The sequence below is a fragment of the Anomaloglossus baeobatrachus genome, chromosome 4 (assembly GCF_048569485.1).
Source record: "Anomaloglossus baeobatrachus isolate aAnoBae1 chromosome 4, aAnoBae1.hap1, whole genome shotgun sequence".
In the NCBI taxonomy this organism is placed as follows: Eukaryota; Metazoa; Chordata; class Amphibia; order Anura; family Aromobatidae; genus Anomaloglossus; species Anomaloglossus baeobatrachus.
Genome location: NC_134356.1, coordinates 186350395 through 186369392, shown reverse-complemented (window position 1 = coordinate 186369392; position 18998 = coordinate 186350395). Strand labels below are relative to the sequence as shown.

Below are 18998 nucleotides of genomic sequence, written 5' to 3'. Positions count from 1 at the left end.
TGTGCGCACGCGCCAACTCCAGGCACTATTTCTTAAAAGCCCGCAGCGGCAACAGTTTATGGAAGTTGCCTACCTCCAAGCATCTGGGACACCCACCGCATCACCCTGCTCCACTACCGCCTCCTGTGACCCTGCTTTACCGCCGCTGCCATACCTCCCCCATCCCCCGTAAGAGACCATCGGAAGGAAGACGGATCACCCTTTTTCCCCCCCTCTAAATTTGGGGTGCGTCTTATAAACCAAAAAATACGGTAGGTGAGCGATGCATGATTAAGCTTATAGGTCTCTGACTTAAGACTTCCCTGCCTGATGTAACTTTTTTTTTAAAAAAAAAAAAAAAAAAAAACCAAAACACAGGAGTGTGTCTGCCACATTATTAGTGTTGTGACCTTCTCATAAATTAACCCAGTGACATAAGCTCAGCTCTTATGTCACCAACATGATTTATGGAGGAGCCTGTGGTATGAGTTGACCATGAACAGGAGCAGCACTGTATGACCGGACACAGCAAATAAGGGTACATAGCAGGGGCACATTTATAAAATTCTCAGCACAGGAATTTTTTTTAACACATCCAATTGTAGAACTTATTATTCCAAGATCTATTGGTCAAAATGTTTTGTAGGACAAACTCATTTATTCTGCAAAGATCCAAATCTATCATTGTGAATGACCAGTCTTTTTCCACAGGATATCTTACCGTTCAGTCCAAACATCGGTAATAACATGAAGGTTTTCCAACCTACAAACACCCTACTGTTATGTCACACCAAAACATGGAGCACTTTGACGTATTGTTACCTGTTTCCTTTCTTTGGGATTGAGGAGTAAATAACGAGGGTCAAATACAATCTTGTGGAGCTCCTTTTCCCAAGTGGAGAATGCCGATACCTTCATAAAAGAAACACAAGAGAACCACAGAATAAAATGTGCTTAACTTAGTAGTGAAATCTAAAGAGCCTCACTAAGGTTTGTATGTAAGCCTATAGGCAAGCTGTTGAATGCAGTACTGAGCTAAAAGCCATGCTAGGTTTCATCACTAATAAATGATGATCGGCAGGGGGTGAGGACAGCACATTTTCAACACTAATTGGCTGGAAATACTGTCACAATTATTCAGAGGCAGCAGAGCTAATAACTCATTAAAATAGCCACTACTGAGTGACATTTAGAAGGCACTTCAAAAGCAACCCTTGAAGATGTAAAATGCGCCCCGCGAAGGTTGGAGACACATAACTCTTTCAATGCCCAAAAAGCAAAAGATCCCAGTCTATTCATTGCAGGTCACTTTCTCCTGAAAAGTTGGAAAAGAACATTTGCACTACAAACATATATGTCATCCACGTTCTAAATGGAAACCCAATTATTCAACACTTTCTTATACAGCGCGGACATGACCTCATAAGACCAGCATTAACATTTTACATAGCAAAATTCATTAACTAGAGTTACTAAACTTAACAGATTAACATTACAGCTAGTGCTTAAACTTTGGCAATGTGTGGCTAAAAGCCACACCAGTAACTCCATTTATTACATGACGATTCACTTCATTCACTGCAAGTAGTAATCTATGGTGGAAATAATCACATACACAGATTGGTGCAAAGTTTGCCACTTTCTTCTTTAGTTACAGCAGACAAGGGAAAAAAAACATTGTAAAAGGTGTTCTTACACACTAGAGGAAAGTCAAAGTCACCGATTTACACAGAATTGGCCAATGTATAAGGGGCTCTCATGACTCCTACCTGGTGGAAGACGTTCAGGTAGAGGAAAATTGGGCATACTGTATCTTAATGTGCGTGATCCAGATGCAACAGGATATATGCCATTGCTGGAGAAATTCAGCAGTAGCTTATTTCTCTATGCCCATTAACACTTTCATGACAAATTACGTAAACTTACATCTTATGTCATAGCCCAGTCTTTTTTATGTGGACTTTGTATTCGGCCATCAACTGCCTCTAAAAGAGTCTACCTGTGGCAACTAACAGGTTAAATGCTGCTGTCAATGGCATATAACACGTGCTTGGAATGGGTGGGGGAGCACATTATTCCCCAAGCTCGCGATATGATAGCGGGGTGCCAATAAGTTGCCATGACAACAAGGAATCTGCTGAAGACCCCGGTGTCTGTCAATACAATTATAAAGTCCCTGACAGAAGTTCTGTCGCTTCTCCATGTTATGTGAATAAAAGCTTAGAACCTGACATTAAATTCATCCATTGGTTATAAAAGAAACCTTCACTTGAACTGAAACTTGACCTCTGACAACATACCAAAAATCCACCCTGCGACCAAAGCCTTGATTATCAAGAGGCTGAAGACCAGATCCATTGCAGAGGCGGCTGGCACCTTTAATGTGTCTCAGCGTCAAGTGCAAAGAATTAAAAAAAGATTTGAAGAGACTGGAGATGTTTTTAACAAGCCCAGGTCCGGCAGACCCCGCAAGACAACTGCTCTGGAGGAACGTTTTTTTGGTTAGAAAATCCAAAGCCAGCCCCTCTTCCACTGCAGCGGAGCTCCAACAGGCCTGGTCACCTCAAGTCCCTGTCATAACTATAGCAGTTTGTAGGATTCTGTCTCGAAATTGCCTCCATGTTCGAATCAGTGCCCAGAAGCCAGCAGTAAACAAAAAGGCAATTAAAAAAATGTGTGGCATTTGCCAAGTCCCACAGCCTGCTAAATAGATGGACGCTGGAAAAGTGGCAGAAGGTGGATTTCACTGATGAATCTTCAGTTGAATTACACCACAGCCACTGCAAAAACTGCAGGAGACCTACTGGAGTCCGTATGGATGCAGAAAACAGTTAAGTTTGGTAGAGGAAAGATCATGGTCTGAGGTTACATTCAGTATGGGGGTGTGCGAAACATTGGCAATATCAATAGCCTAAAATATCAAGAAGTATTAGCTACCTCTTACATTCCCAATCATAAAAGGGGTCAAATTCTGCAGTAGGATGGTGCTCCATCTCATACATCCATCTCTACAACAAAGTTCCTCCTGGCAAAGAAGATCAAGGTGCTCAAGGACTGGCCAGCCCAGTCACCAGACATGAACATCATGGAGCATGTTCGGGATAGGATGAAAGAGGAAGCTTGGAAGACAAAACCAAAGAATCTAGATGAACTCTGGGAGGCATTTAAGACTGCAGTCTCCGCTATTCCTGATGACTTCATCAATAAATTGTATGAATCATTGTTGAACCGCATGGATGCAGTCCTTCAAGCTCATAAAAGTCACACAAAATATTAAATATGGCTCAAATAGCACCACAACTTCATTCACTAATGTTATGCAACATATCTTTGTCTTAGAAGTTACCGTATTTTTCCGCTTTATAAGACGCACCTGATTATAAGACGCACCCCCAAATTTGGTGAAGGAAAAGAGATTTTTTTTTTGTAATGTTAAATGGGGTCCATCTTATAATGCCAGTGTCCGTCTAACAAATCATATAGGGTATATGTCCCTCATAGCCCCCATCCTAAAATTAGCCCCCCTTAATCTGGATATGGCCGCCTTATATTGAATATAGCCCCCTTGTGCTGGGACATGTCCCCCTGTGCTGCCCATGGCCCCTATAGATGGCACACCTCCCCTTTGTTAGATATGGCCCCCATGTGTGCTGCCCATGGCCACTATAGATGGCACACCTCCCCTGTGTTAGATATGGCCCCCATGTGTGCTGCCCATGGCCACTATAGATGGCACATCTCCCGTGATAGATATGGCCCCCCATGTGTGCTGCCCATGACCACTATAGATGGCACATCTCCCCTGTGTTAAATATGCCCCCCATGCTGCTGCCCATAATAAAATAAAACACTCTTTCCTTACCTTCTCAGCGCTGTCCTCCTCGTGTCTCCCACCTCGCAGTTGAGCTCCGGCTTCCTTACTTCCTGGTTCTTGCTGCCGGTCATGTGATCAGCACGGCAGAGTGATATCATCTCTGTGTGCCTTATCACAGCCAACAGCAGCAGGAGACTGGAGATCAGCGCTGGAGGAGGTGAGTAAAGCTTTTTTTATTTTACTATGGGCAGCAGCACGGGGGCCATATCTAACACAGGGGGGAATCAAGTGCGATCAAAGGAGGGCACAGGCAGATATAATATGCCCCGCTGCCCCAGCGTGATGCAGTTTCAGCACCACACTGCTGGACAGTGGCTGTGCACATTATATGAGCGGGAGCAGGAGATCTAACGCTGCGGCCCGCAGCTGTCACCTGCCCCCAGCACCGCTCAAGAACGGACACTGCAGTATATATTTTATAATATATATATATATATTTTAGAATATATTAAACATATATATTATATACATATATACACACACATATACACCCCCTTCTGTATATTCGGTTTATAAGACGCACCCCCTACTTTCCCCCAAAATTTGGGGGAACAAAAGTGCGTCTTATAAAGCGAAAAATACGGTAATTATTTGTTTGAATTTCACATTACTTTCTGTGGGCGACAAAACTTTTGTCTTGCCAATTTCTGTGTTCATTAAATGATCAATATTTCAGCTTTGCAGCAACTTTATTTTTATAACCTAAACCAAATTTGGGACGGTTTGAGCTTTCAAAAGAGTAATTTATGAAACCAATGGATGAATTTAAAGCCAGGTTATAAGCGTTTATTTACATAACACGGATAAGCGACAGAACTTCTGTCAGGGAGTTTACTATGAAAGCTATGGCTGATGTACTGGTATGTATAGCACAATGCCAAAGTCCTCTAAGGGGAATAATAAAAGTATAATGTCAAAAAGTTTTGTCTTTTTTTCATATTTTTAAAAACCACAACACTTTTGCCTTAATAAAAATAAAGTTAGTAAAAAAAATAAAATAAAACAAATTGGTATCGATGCGTTCATAAAAATTGGATCTATCAAAATCTAAAATAAATTAAATCAACTGGTAAACAGCATAACAAAAAAAAAAAAAAAAATAGAACCATTAGAATTAAGTTTTTGGTGGTCGCAACATTGCAAAGAAAAGCAATAAGAGACTCTTAAAACATTGTATCCACCTCAAAATGATAATTGGATGTCACAACAACAAAAAAAAAAAAAAAAATTCCCAACAAATCCAAAAAAAACCACACCCATACATGTTTGTCATCTGCGTACTCATACTGACCTGGAGAATCATATTAGGCTAGTTTCACACTTGCGTTGGACGGGATCCGTAGCATTGCGTTCTGTGACGCATGCAACGGATGCGTTTCATATAGTGGCACAATGCATGCTACAGATCGTACTAAATAACTCAATCCGTTGTAGTTTTTTTTTCCTTGTCTTTACACATCTGAGCATGCGCAGTTGTGTAAAGACAGCTGCGTTAACGGAATCCGTCAAATGACGCATTCTAACAGAATCCGCCACCATAGGCGTCCATTATAAAAACAGACGCCTAACGGATTCCTGCAGGTTGCGTTTTTTTGACACTCCGCCAAGCGCAGAAAAACGTTACATGCTGCGTTCCATCCGCCCGACGCAGCATCAAAATAACGACGCTGCGTCGTCCAGCGGATGCAACGTAGACACTTGCGTTACAATGCGTCGTCCATACAAGTCTATGGAGAATAGCGCAGTGCGTTAACGGACTGCGCCCTTCTCCATAGTGACGGAATGCGCTGAACGCAAGTGTGAAACTAGCCTTGCCAGGTCAGTTTCTCCAGATAGTAAACATGGTACACATTTATATTAAAAAAAAAAATGGGTGGAATTGCACTTTGGCAGTTTTAACACACTTGTAATTTTTTCCCCGTTTTGCAGTACAAGGCTCTTAGAGCAGACGGGGCAAAGCGGAGAGGGCAGAGCGGAGAGGGAAAACAAAAAAAAATAAAAAAAAAGAGAATTTTGTTACTTACCGTAAATTCTTTTTCTTATAGTTCCGACATGGGAGACCCAGACCATGGGTGTATAGCTTCTGCCTCCGGAGGACACACAAAGTACTACACTAAAAGTGTAGCTCCTCCCTCCTAGCATATACACCCCCTGGTAGCCAGTCCTAGCCAGTTTAGTGCAAAAGCTGAAGGAGGACATCCACCCACAAGTAGAGATAGAGCAAAACCCGGAACAACCGGAAGCTCTGTCTACAACAACAGCCGGTGAAAACACACGGACCAAGAAAACTGCCAACAGGCAATAGGGAGGGTGCTGGGTCTCCCATGTCGGAACTATAAGAAAAAGAATTTACGGTAAGTAACAAAATTCTCTTTTTCTTCATCGTTCCTTATGGGAGACCCAGACCATGGGACGTTCCAAAGCAGTCCATGGGTGGGAATAAACAGAAAAACTGAGAAGTAGGCGAAACATAACTTCACAAATGGGCGACAGCCGCCTGAAGGATGCGTCTGCCCAAGCTCACATCTGCCGAAGCATGAGCATGCACTTGGTAGTGCTTCGAAAAGGTATGCAGACTAGTCCAAGTGGCAGTCTGACAGACCTGCTGAGCCGTAGCCTGGTGCCTGAAAGCCCAAGAGGCACCGACAGCTCTGGTCAAGTGTGCCTTGATCCCCGGCGAGAGAGGCACTTGAGTACATTGGTAGGTATCGGAAATGGCCGACCTAATCCAACGAGCTAGGGTCGGCCTAGATGCCGAGAGGCCCTTACGCTGACCAGTGGTCAGCACATAAAGAGAGGTGCACCACCTAAGAACAGCGGTGCGAGACACATAGATCCGGAGCGCCCGCACCAGATCCAGAGTATGCAACGCCTTTTCAAAGCGCTGAACAGGAGCCGGACAAAAGGAAGGCAGAGAAATGTCCCGGTTAAGGTGGAAGCAGCAACCACCTTAGGGAGAAAGTCCGGAGTCGGACGGAGAACCACCTTGTCTTGATGAAAGACCAAAAAAGGGGTAACTCCGAAGAGAGTGCAGCCAAAACAGAGACTCTCTTGAGGGAAGTTATGGCCACTAGAAAGACGAGACAAAGAAACCTCCCTAAGAGGCTCAAAGGGGGGTTTCCGGAAGCCGTGAGGACCGGATTAAGGTCCCAGGGCTCCAAAGGCCGCCGGTAAGGCGGAATGATGTGAGATGCGCCCTGCATGAAGGAGCGCACCTGAGCCAGCCGGGCGATACGCCGCTGGAACAACACTGACAGAGCAGAGACCTGTCCCTTGATTGAATTGAGGGATAGTCCTAGCTGCAGACCGGACTGTAGAAGGGACAGGAGGGTCGGCAAGGAAAAAGAGGCCAAAGGATATTTCCGAGCCCGCGTCATAGTGGAGATTACTTCAGGAGGGATACCAGAAGTCGTCAAGGTCCAGGACTCAAAAGCCACGCCGTCAATCTGAGAGCCGCAGGATTCTGGCGGAAAGACGGACCTTGTGAGAGAAGGTCTGGACAGTCCGGGAGATGCCATGGCACCTCTACGGACAGATGGAGCAGGTCAGGGTACCAAGCTCGCCTGGGTCAGTCTGGAGCAATGAGAATGACCCGACGGCCCTCCATTCTGATCTTGCGCAGGACTCTGGGCAAGAGCTAGAGGGTGAAACACGTAATACAGACGAAGCTGGGCCCAATCTTGAACCAGTGCGTCTGCTGCAAAAGCCTGAGGATCGTGGAGCGAAGATCCACGTCCGGAGAGCCCTACTTGCGGCAGAGTGACCGAAACACTGCCGGATGCAGAGCCCACTCGCCGCTGTCCACGGTTTGACGGCTGAGATAATCTGCCTCCCAGTTTTCCACGTCTGGGATGTGGACTGCGGATATGGTGGACTAGGAGTCCTCCGACCACTGAAGGATGCGTTGAACCTCCAACATTGCCAGGCGGCTGAGTGTCCCGCCCTGGTGGTTGATGTAGGCAAACGCTGTCGCGTTGTCTGAATGGACTCGAATGTGCCTGGCCGCCAACAGATTGTGAAAGGCTAAGAGAGCTAGAAACACAGCTCTGATTTCCAGCACATTGATCCAGAGGGCTGATTCGGACGGAGTCCAAGTGCCCTGCGCTCCATGGTGGAGATATACTGCTCCCCAGCCGGATAGACTAGCATCCGTGGTGAGGATCACCCGGGAAGGGGCCAGGAAGGAGCGTCCCTGAAGAGAGAGGGGCCGAAGCCACCACTGAAAGGAGCCCCTGGTCTGTGGCGACGCCACCACCCCGTGGAAGGAGGAAGTCCGCTTGTTCCAATAGCGGAAAATGTCCAGCTGCAGAGGACGCAGATGGAACTTGGCAAGGGAATCGCTTCCATTGACGCCACTATCTGACCCAGCACCTGCATTAGGTGCCTGATGGAACGACGTCGGGGCCTCAGCAAAGAGCGCACCGCCAGAGGAGGGACTGCTGTTTGACTAAGGGCAGCTTCACAAGTGCCGTCAGAGTCTCGAATTGCGTCCCTGGGTACGTAAGCTTCTGGGTCGGAGTCAGAGTGGACTTGGACAGAATGACAAGCCACCCGAATTTGCTCGAGTGGCGAGAGTGAGCGAGGCACTCCGCTAACAGTCTGCACTGGATGAAGCCCTAACTAGAAGGTCGTCCAGGACAAAAAAAATCACTGCCAACCCCTAGAGGTGCAGGACCGCAATCACTGCCGCCATGACCTTGAGAATACTCGAGGGGCCGTGGCTAACCCCAAGGGAAGAGCCACGAATTGGAAATGTTCCACTCCGATTGCAAAACGTAGCCAACGCTGGTGTGAAACTGCGATTGGCACATGCAGATAGTCATCTCTGATGTCGATGGATGCTAGGGAATCTCCTTGGGTCATTGACTGATCGCAGAGACTCCATGCGAAAATGCCACACCTGAACATGCTTGATGAGAAGATTGAGATCCAGGTCGGAAGGCACCGTCCCTTTCGGGGACTAGGAAGAGATTTGAGTAGGAATCCCAGAACCGTTCCCAGTCGGGAACCGGTACAATTACTCCATTGGCCTGCAAGAATGCCACGGCCTGGGAGAAGGCGGCGGCCTTGGAGCAGGGGGGAGTTGACAGAAAAAATCTGTTTGGCGGGCTGGATAGAATTCTATCCTGTAGCCGTGGGAGATGGTATCCCGCTCCCACTGATCGGAGACGTGTTGAACCACACGTCGCCAAAGTGGGAGAGCCTGCCACCGACCAAGGACGTTGCTGGCGCGGCCAGATAGCCTGGAGGAGGCTGACTTAGTGGCAGCAGCTCCTGCGGTCTTCTGAGGACGCGGCTTCGTGCGCCAGTTGGGTTTACGATCCTTGGCTGAGCTAGTTGACGAGGCCGAGGGCTTAGAGGACGACCAGTTGGAGGAACGAAAGGAACGAAACCTTGACTGGTTCCTGCCCTGGACAGGTTTCCTGGTTTAGGTTTGTGGCATGGAAGTTCTCTTCCTGCCAAAAGCTTCCTTAATAATTTCATCCAGTTGTTCCCGAATAGTCTGGTCCCAGCAAAAGGGAGCCCAGCAAGGAACTTCTTTAGAAGCATCTGCCTTCCACTCTTGAAGCCACAGGAGCCTGCGGAAAGCGAGGGAATTAGCCGAGGCCACCGCAGTGCGGTGAGAAGTCTCCAGCATGGCAGACATGGCATAGGATGAAAAGACTGAAGCCTGGAAGTTAAGGCAAACATTTCGGGCATAGAGTCCCTGTGAGGGAATGCATCTCCTCCAGAGAAGCAGCGATGGCTTTGAGAGCCCACACTGCTGCAAAGGATGGGGAGAACAAGGCCCTTGCCGCCTCAGACAAACTTGGCCAGGTGGTCAACCTGGCGGACAGTGGAATCCTTAAGTGAGGTGCCATCAGCCACTGATACAACTGTCCGGGCTGAGAGTCTAGACACCGGAGGGTCCACCTTTGTTGAATGAGCCCACTCCTTGACCACCTCTGGTGGAAAGGGAAAACTGTCATCAGAACCACGCTTTGGGAAGCGTCTGTCAGGCCCGACCCTGGGCTTGGTCACAGTGGCCTGAGAACTGGAGTGGTTAAGGAACACACTCCTTGTTCTCTTAGGCAAGGTAAACTGGTGCTTTTCTGCCAGAGAGGGTTGCTCCTCTGATACTGGCGGATTGAGGTCCAGTACAGAATTAATGTACGCAATCGAAACACTAATATCTGCGTCACCCTCGGACAGATCAATGGGGGACATGGAAGCGTCCGAGCCCCCAGTGAAGGGAGCCTCCTCGTCCTGCGAGTCAGCTCGTGAATCAGAGCTGCGGGACGAGGAAGGAGAGGGGACCCTGCGTCTCCTGTGAGGAGGACGGGGTCTGAAACCAGAAGAAGAATCCTCTGTGGGCCTTGCTGAGCGAGCCGTAGCAGCAGAGGCGCCCTGAGAAGGGGGCTAATGCATGCTCAACAGCGTCCGGGACAGCTGTCCCATGGAGAGAAGGATTCTACCCAAGCCGGGGGTTCAGCCACCGGAGCCGGAGCAACCGGAGGGACCACTGGGGATGAGACTCCAGGCCGAGGCACCACCATGTTAGAGCAGGAATCACAATGTGGTTATGTGCTCAGTACAGGCAGTACGAGCCTACATGCAGTGCATATTGAGTGCAGCCTTACTTCTCGTGTGAGACATGCTGCTGAAGTGGGGGCTCTGAGCCAGAATGCCCCCAGAAGAGTATATAAGCAGTATATAAGCAGGTCCACAACCGGAGGTTGTGGCTTGCCAGACCGTTTGACATTGACTCTGTGCCCTCCAGATCCCACAGCCCGAACCACCAGGGAGATGCTGCAGTCAGCGCCGATCGCTGTGCAGACATGGCATAAGAACGCTGAAAAAATGGCGCCGGAGCGAGGAGAGGGGGCGGGGCCTACTCTAAGAGCGGGATCCGGAGGGCCAAGGAGATATACAGGGGAGGGAATCTTTCCTCAGAGAGGAGTGTCTCTCCCCTGTGCCGAACAGCCGCTGGGCGGAGCCGCACTGTCCCTCTGCATGATTGACATGCAGGGGCAGTGAAATCGAAACTAGGCCTCAGGCGAAGCCGGGGCCTAGATTTAACAATGCGGCCGGCAAGTAGGCACCATCGGCGCGGTTCTCGGGTAAAACCAGAGAACCGGCCGGAAATTACAGCAAAGTTAAAATACACACTCTCCCCACAATAAATGTACAAGGGACCCCTCAATAACGTCTCAATACTTAGCTTATGAGACGCAGGGCCAGGTCCCTGAGGGGTGAGCGCTCCGTCCGGCAGGAACCTGACAGGGCTGCGGATGGAGACAGGTCTCCTGCAAAGCAGGGAGAACCGTGATGGCTCCCACTTCAAGCCAGAGCCTCAGGGGATGGTGAAGGAGCACGGCATGTGAAGGCTCCAGCCTTGTAAAATCAACCTTAACAGCACCGCCGACACAGTGGGGTGAGAAGGGACATGCCGGGAGTCCAGAGTGGACCCGCTTTTCTTCCAAATCTTTGAAATCAAAAACCAAAAATCAAAAATCAGATGAGAATGCATGTGTGTGTGTGACCTCCTGAACACAAAGCATTGAACTGGCTAGGACTGGCTACCAGGGGGTGTATATGCTAGGAGGGAGGAGCTACACTTTTAGTGTAGTACTTTGTGTGTCCTCCGGAGGCAGAAGCTATACACCCATGGTCTGGGTCTCCCATAAGGAACGATGAAGAAAAACCAATTGCTGAGCTATTGATCAACAAGCAATTTGGCAGATTGAAGGTATAAGAGAAGCTTAATTTGCAACTAATGTATCCTGAAGAACTCCAGTAAGATCTTTCATTCTCTAAACATATAAAAAGAAAATATCTATGTGGTGTCATTTATCTTTACTGCAAAATGTACCCTAGGCTAGTAAATGACATACTTCGTGTGGATACATAGATATTTCTAATATATTTTTAAGACCATAAAATAATAACAGCTGACGTTTCCAGACTTAAAAGGATATTTCCATGGTATAAAATGGTAGCAGATTCCTAGGATATTCCATCCTTCTACCATCGGGGTCAGACTGTGAATGATGGGGCCACAGTGCAGACGTCACTGAATCCCAGCACAGCAGAACTATAGGCCACCCCCTGTGCCAGAGATCAAGCACATTCATCTAAACAGAGCATTGCTGAAAGCCCGTTTTGTGGCTGACTGGCAAGACCTAACGGGAAAGAAGGGAATTTTGTTTACTTACCGTAAATTCCTTTTCTTCTAGCTCCAATTGGGAGACCCAGACAATTGGGTGTATAGCTATTGCCTCCGGAGGCCACACAAAGTATTACACTCAAAAGTGTAAGGCCCCTCCCCTTCTGGCTATACACCCCCAGTGGGATCACTGGCTCATCAGTTTTAGTGCCAAAGCAAGAAGGAGGAAAGCCAATAACAGGTTTAAGGACCAATTCAATCCGAGGAACATCGGAGAACTGAAACCATTCCACATGAACAACATGTGTACCCGAAAAACCGAAAAAAACCCCGAGAAAACAGGGCGGGTGCTGGGTCTCCCAATTGGAGCTAGAAGAAAAGGAATTTACGGTAAGTAAACAAAATTCCCTTCTTCTTTGTCGCTCCATTGGGAGACCCAGACAATTGGGATGTCCAAAAGCAATCCCTGGGTGGGTAAAAGAATACCTCATGATAGGGCCGTCAAACGGCCTTCTCCTACAGGTGGCCAACCGCCGCCTGAATGACTTATCTACCTAGGCTGGCGTCTGCCGAAGCGTAGAAAACACGGAGTGAGCGGACGCCACTGTCGTACGGCTCGTAGAGTGTAGGACAGCCGTAATCGCGTAAGACGCAAATGCAAACATTTGAGAGGTTAAGGATGCCACCTGCGGTACAGATGTACGTGTGACCGTGTCCATCTGTGTAAGACAAGCTGAAATAGCTTGGAGTGCCTCTATGGCTGCGAATGCTGGAGCCAACGGCGCGCCTACAGCCTCATAGGTGGATTTCGACCAGAGATCCATCTGTCTGTCAGCGGCATCTGTAAGTGGAGCCCCATCTTCCACTGCAACTATGGATCTAGCCACAAGCCTGGAGATTGGAGGATGTCCCTTGGGACACTGGGTCCAGCCCTTGACCACGTCAGGGGCAGGGATAACGTGTATCTTAAGCCGCTTGGAGAAGCGCTTATCTGGATAAGCGTGGTGTTTTTGGACTATCTCTCTGAAGGCAGAGTGGTCCAGAAAAATACCTAATTTACGCTTGGGATACCTGAAATAGAATTTCTCCTGCCGTACAGCTGGCTCCTTCACAGGAGGAGCTGAGGGAGAAATGACCAACATTCTATTGATGGACGCTATAAGATAATACACTATGGCGTCACCATCAGGTGTACCGAGATTGAGAGCGGTCTCAGGATAAGACTCCTGAGCAGCTATCTCCGCCTCAGCACCCAGAGAGTCCACCTGCGGGACCTTGACCAGTGCGATGAAACTGAGGGCCGCTCAGCGAGCCCGCTTAGGCTGTCTGGGACTGTCGTCCGTGTCAGAGCCGTGACTCTGGGATGCACGTGACACCCCCGGAGCTGTAATTGTTCACACTGAGGGGGACCATGGATCAATGATTCAACAGTGCTCATGGTGTGAGAGACTTGTCTGGACTGCAAGGCTTCCAGTATCACAGCCATAGTCTCAGAAAATCTGTCAGTAAACACTGCAGACCTCTGGATCATTAGCAGAGACTCCGGCTGAGTTGCATACAATGGGGGTGTATGTAACCTGCCGGCCATATAGCCGTACCTGCTGTACCGGCTGCATGGAAAACATGTGCTTCTGCACCTCTGTTTTCCACAGACAGTATGCTGTAATCTCCTCCGCACAATAAGGAGGATATATACAAAAGTACGACCAAAACAGTGCAATGCATAGCGTAGAAGCATATATCTCAATGCACTTCGGCACTAGTGGGGTTAGCACCACAAGTGCTGTTTAACGCCTGCTCACAGCGATTGTGTGAACCTCAGAATCCCTGTCAGGGTCTTCCCACACTTGTCTGTTTTATCGCTATAGAAAGAACTGACAATAATGGCTGCCGGCGTCCTGTGTTAGAGAAGGAAGCCGTGGGCGTGCTTGAGAAAGTGCGGGAATCCGGTTTCACAGTGCACACAGTGAGAGGGGTGGAGTATGCAAAACATACTCCAGCTCTCAGGGCTGCCGTGATGTGCAGCGTCACGCCCCTACCCTGACTGGCAGGCCTGTGGGCGTTAACGAACGAACTAGGCCGCAAAAGCCGGGGACTCGATTTATAAGTGCGGCCGCCGTAAAAGCGCGGCCAGCGCGGAAGTCCCCGGCGCACCACAAGTCCCAGCCGCGTCGCAGTCCCAGCGGCCGGCGCGACCGTTCTACATAAGTCTGCCCACTCAGCTAAGCTGAAGTGAGACAATGGCACAAGCGCAGCAGCGCTGATGTCCCCGGCGCACTAACACACCCAGCAATGCTGCGGTGTGCGTGCGAAATGCACGGGGACACAGAGTACCTTGAGGAAGCAGGGCCTGATGATACTCCGCTCCATATCCAGCGTCTTCTCCAGGGGCTGCAGATGGAGCACGGTCTCAGTGCCTGGAGACCGTTAAAATCCCACTTCGCCCAGAGCCCTGTAACAGGGATGGGGAAGGAATCAGCATGTGGGCTCCAGCCTCTGTACCCGCAATGGGTACCTCAACCTTAACAAACACCTCCGACATAAAGTGGGGTGAGAAGGGAGCATGCTGGGGGCCCTGTATGGGCTCTCTTGTCTTCCATCCGAAATAGTCAGCAGCTACTGCTGACTAAATAGTGGAGCTATGCGTGCATGTCTGACCTCCTTGCACAAAGCATGAAAACTGATGAGCCAGTGATCCCACTGGGGGTGTATAGCCAGAAGGGGAGGGGCCTTACACTTTTGAGTGTAATACTTTGTGTGGCCTCCGGAGGCAATAGCTATACACCCAATTGTCTGGGTCTCCCAATGGAGCGACAAAGAAAACAGCAATCTAACGTAGTCCCACAACTCCACATCCCAATCCACACCCTGACAGATGTACAAGTGAGGATAAATCCAAAGCATGGGGTCCGAACAATCAGTAAGTGACCGTGTATCAGAGTGAGAAGATGGGACAGGAAATTGGTTACCAAGTGATAAACCCTGTTACTGAAGATTGACTGACTCGTGTGCAAAAATCAGAAAAGATTTATATACATCTCAAAAGATGATTTTCTAACCCCTCTCTCCAGCAACATATCTCTAAACTGTTTCATTCGAGCATCCAGTGGGACGATGGCTCGCTCACGGGCCGCTTTAATTTCAGCCTCCATAGCTGTCTCTTTGTCAGACTCGGTTTCTTCTTTCCTAACAGGGAGAGAAGAGTAAATATTTAGTCCATGGAGCAGAGGACTTACTGGCATTTGTCACAAAAGTATAATTTTTTAGACCCCATATAATCAAGTGGGTTAATGCCCCATTTTTCAATTTCAGGAATCTTAGTGTAACTCTGATTAATCTTATTAATCCATGAATTACAGGCACATTGATAAGCTAGTACTACAGAGACCCTTCAGGAAGACATACTCTAGAGCGTGCCAACTCACTTTCTCTTCTTCGCCTTTATTGGTTCATCATCATTAGCATCATCTGCTGACTCATGATCTTCTTTGACTGTCAAATGAAAAGAAAAAAAAACTATTTTTTTTTCCATTTATATACTAATGATTTCCGCACCTACTTACAATTGTGTTTTTGCTGCCTTTCAATACACAAGAATTATGTATATTAAGTCGGTCATTAAGAATTTACCTAGGAAACTGGAGAGGATAATTTATAACAATCCCTACTGTGTGGGTATTCAGGAGTCCACTGTACCAAAAATAAAAAAAAAAAAAACAAAACACCCATGCACTTGGCTTGGCAAGTCTAACTTCCAAGAGATTAAAACATGAATTTTGGAGCATCAAGCAGCAGATAGCAGCTGAATAATGGAAGTGTGATTCCCGGTCCAATCCTGTAGCAATTTAGGTCTTCTGATTGATGGTAATCTTTAACCCCTTCAGGTGATCACAGGTGATCACCTGAAGGTGATCTGAAGGTGAAGGAACAGGTGATCTTCCGTTTTTCCAACCCGTTCTTCCAAGAGCTATAACACTTATTTGCCCATCAATATAACCATATGAGGGCTTGTTTTTAGGGGACGAGTTTAACCTTTAAACAACACCATTCATTCTGCCCCATATTTTACTGGAAGAAAAAAAAAAATTCCAAGACCAGTGAAATGTCAAAAAAAGTGCAATTCCACAACTGTTTTTTTTTTTTTTTTTTACCATGATCGTAAATACCAAACGTGTATCAGGTGGCCCCTGGCTATCATGACAACCCATCTGTGCCTGGTCTCTGATCCACCCGCACCTCTTTGCTGCACGTCTGTTGATCAGATCAGCAGAAATCTGCTGAGACTAATGCACAGGCTCACCGTGCGAGCCCACATTAAGGGGACAGACATGACCTTGGACATATAGGTATGTCCAAGGTCATAGAGGGGGTTTAAATAGAATTGAAGCAGCAACCTCCAAAAATGCTTCTCATCTTTTAGCCCCCTTGCAATGTTGATTGTGTATACTGCATGTATTAGAGGTAATTTTCATCGCCCTTTCTTGGTATCAGTGCTGTTGTGACCCTTGCAGCAACACACAGCATCTTATGTGTTGACCAGATGTCTCTTATTGAATGTAAGTCTATCAGACTCATAGGACTGCATTGAAAAAGTGATTTCCATTGCACATAGTTGACACTTTGTGATCAGGAAGGTCTCCTTGGTAGTGACAACAGTGCTGATAAAAGGTAAGGCGGTTGATGAGGACATCAGTACACAATTAACATAGCAAGAAGGGAATTTTGTTACTTACCGTAAATTCCTTTTCTTCTAGCTCTTATTGGGAGACCCAGACGATTGGGGTATAGCTACTGCCCTCCGGAGGCCACACAAAGCACTACACTAAAAAGTGCAAGGCCCCTCCCCTTCTGGCTATACCCCCCCGTGGTATCACGGGTACTCCAGTTTTAGTGCCAAAGCAAGAAGGAGGAAGCCAATAACTGGTTTAAACAAATTAACTCCGAGAAACATCGGAGAACCGAAAAAACCGTTCAACATGAACAACATGTGTACCCGCAAACAACAAAAAAATCCCGAAGGACAACAGGGCGGGTGCTGGGTCTCCCAATAAGAGCTAGAAGAAAAGGAATTTACGGTAAGTAACAAAATTCCCTTCTTCTTCAGCGCTCTATTGGGAGACCCAGACGATTGGGACGTCCAAAAGCTGTCCCTGGGTGGGTAAAGAAATACCTCATGTTAGAGCTGCAAAAAAAACAGCCCTCCCCTACGGGGATGTCACTGCCGCCTGCAGGACTCTTCTACCTAAGCTGGCATCCGCCGAAGCATAGGTATGCACCTGATAATGCTTGGTGAAAGTGTGCAGACTTGACCAGGTTGCTGCCTGGCACACCTGTTGAGCCGAAGCCTGGTGTCGTAATGCCCAGGACGCACCCACGGCTCTGGTTGAGTGGGCTTTTAGCCCTGAAGGAACCGGAAGCCCCGCAGAGCGGTAGGCCTCTAGAATTGGTTCTTTGATCCATCGAGCCAGGGTGGCTTTAGAAGCCTGCAATCCCTTGCGCGGACCAGCGACAAGGACAAAAAGAGCATCGGAACGGCGCATGGGCGCCGTTCGGGAAATGTAGATTCTGAGTGCTCTCACCAGATCTAGCAAACGTAAGTCCTTTTCATACCGGTGAACCGGATGAGGGTAAAAGGAAGGCAAGGATATATCCTGATTAAGATGAAACGAGGATACGACCTTAGGGAGAAACTCCGGAATGGGGCGCAGCACTACCTTGTCTTGGTGGAACACCAGGAAAGGAGCCTTGGATGACAAAGCTGCCAGCTCAGACACTCGCCGAAGCGATGTGATCGCGACAAGAAACGCCACTTTCTGTGACAGGCGAGAAAAGGAAACGTCCTTTAGAGGCTCGAAGGGCGGCTTTTGCAGAGCAACAAGTACTCTGTTCAGATCCCATGGATCTAACGGCCGCTTGTACGGGGGCACAATATGACAGACCCCCTGTAGGAACGTGCGCACCTTAGGAAGACGTGCTAGACGCTTCTGAAAAAACACCGACAGTGCCGAGACTTGCCCTTTAAGGGAGCTGAGCGACAAGCCCTTTTCCAACCCCGATTGCAGGAAGGAAAGAAAGGTGGGCAATGCAAATGGCCAAGGGGATACTCTCTGTGCAGAGCACCAAGATAAGAAAATCTTCCACGTTCTGTGGTAGATCTTAGCAGACGTTGACTTCCTAGCTTGTCTCATTGTGGCTACGACTCCTTGAGATAATCCTGCAGACGCTAGGATCCAGGACTCAATGGCCACACAGTCAGGTTCAGGGCCGCAGAATTCTGATGGAAAAACGGCCCTTGGGACAGTAAGTCTGGTCGGTCTGGCAGTGACCACGGTCGACCGACCGTGAGATGCCACAGATCCGGATACCACGATCTCCTCGGCCAGTCTGGGGCGACGAGTATGACGCGGCTGCAATCGGATCTGATCTTGCGTAACACTCTGGGCAAGAGTGCCAGAGGTGGAAAGACGTATGGGAGCCGGAACTGCGACCAATCTTGAACCAATGCGTCTGCCGCCAGAGCTCTTTGATCGCGCGACCTCGCCATGAATGCCGGGACCTTGTTGTTGTGCCGGGACGCCATTAGGTCGACGTCCGGCACTCCCCATCGGCGACAGATTTCCTGAAACACGTCCGGGTGAAGGGACCATTCCCCTGCGTCCATGCCCTGGCGACTGAGGAAGTCTGCTTCCCAGTTTTCTACGCCGGGGATGTGAACTGCGGATATGGTGGAGGCCGTGGCTTCCACCCACATCAGAATCCGCCGGACTTCCTGGAAGGCTTGCCGACTGCGTGTCCCCCCTTGGTGGTTGATGTATGCCACCGCTGTGGAGTTGTCCGACTGAATTCGGATCTGCCTTCCTTCCAGCCACTGCTGGAAGGCTAGTAGGGCAAGATACACTGCTCTGATTTCCAGAACATTGATCTGAAGGGTGGACTCCTGCGGAGTCCACGTCCCCTGAGCCCTGTGGTGGAGAAACACTGCTCCCCACCCTGACAGAC

General features: G+C 48.5%; 1 protein-coding gene across 1 annotated transcript in view; it reads right to left on the bottom strand.

Annotated features, from left to right (window-relative positions):
- The window catches only part of TCERG1 (transcription elongation regulator 1), a 219069-nt gene that overhangs the window by 112610 nt on the left and 87461 nt on the right, over positions 1–18998 (bottom strand). The window contains exons 11-13 of the mRNA XM_075344605.1: positions 15425–15491; positions 15059–15185; positions 802–891 (exon numbers count right to left, since the gene is read on the bottom strand). Of these exons, the coding sequence (XP_075200720.1) occupies positions 802–891; positions 15059–15185; positions 15425–15491 (284 nt within the window). The remainder of the gene's footprint in view (positions 1–801; positions 892–15058; positions 15186–15424; positions 15492–18998) is intronic.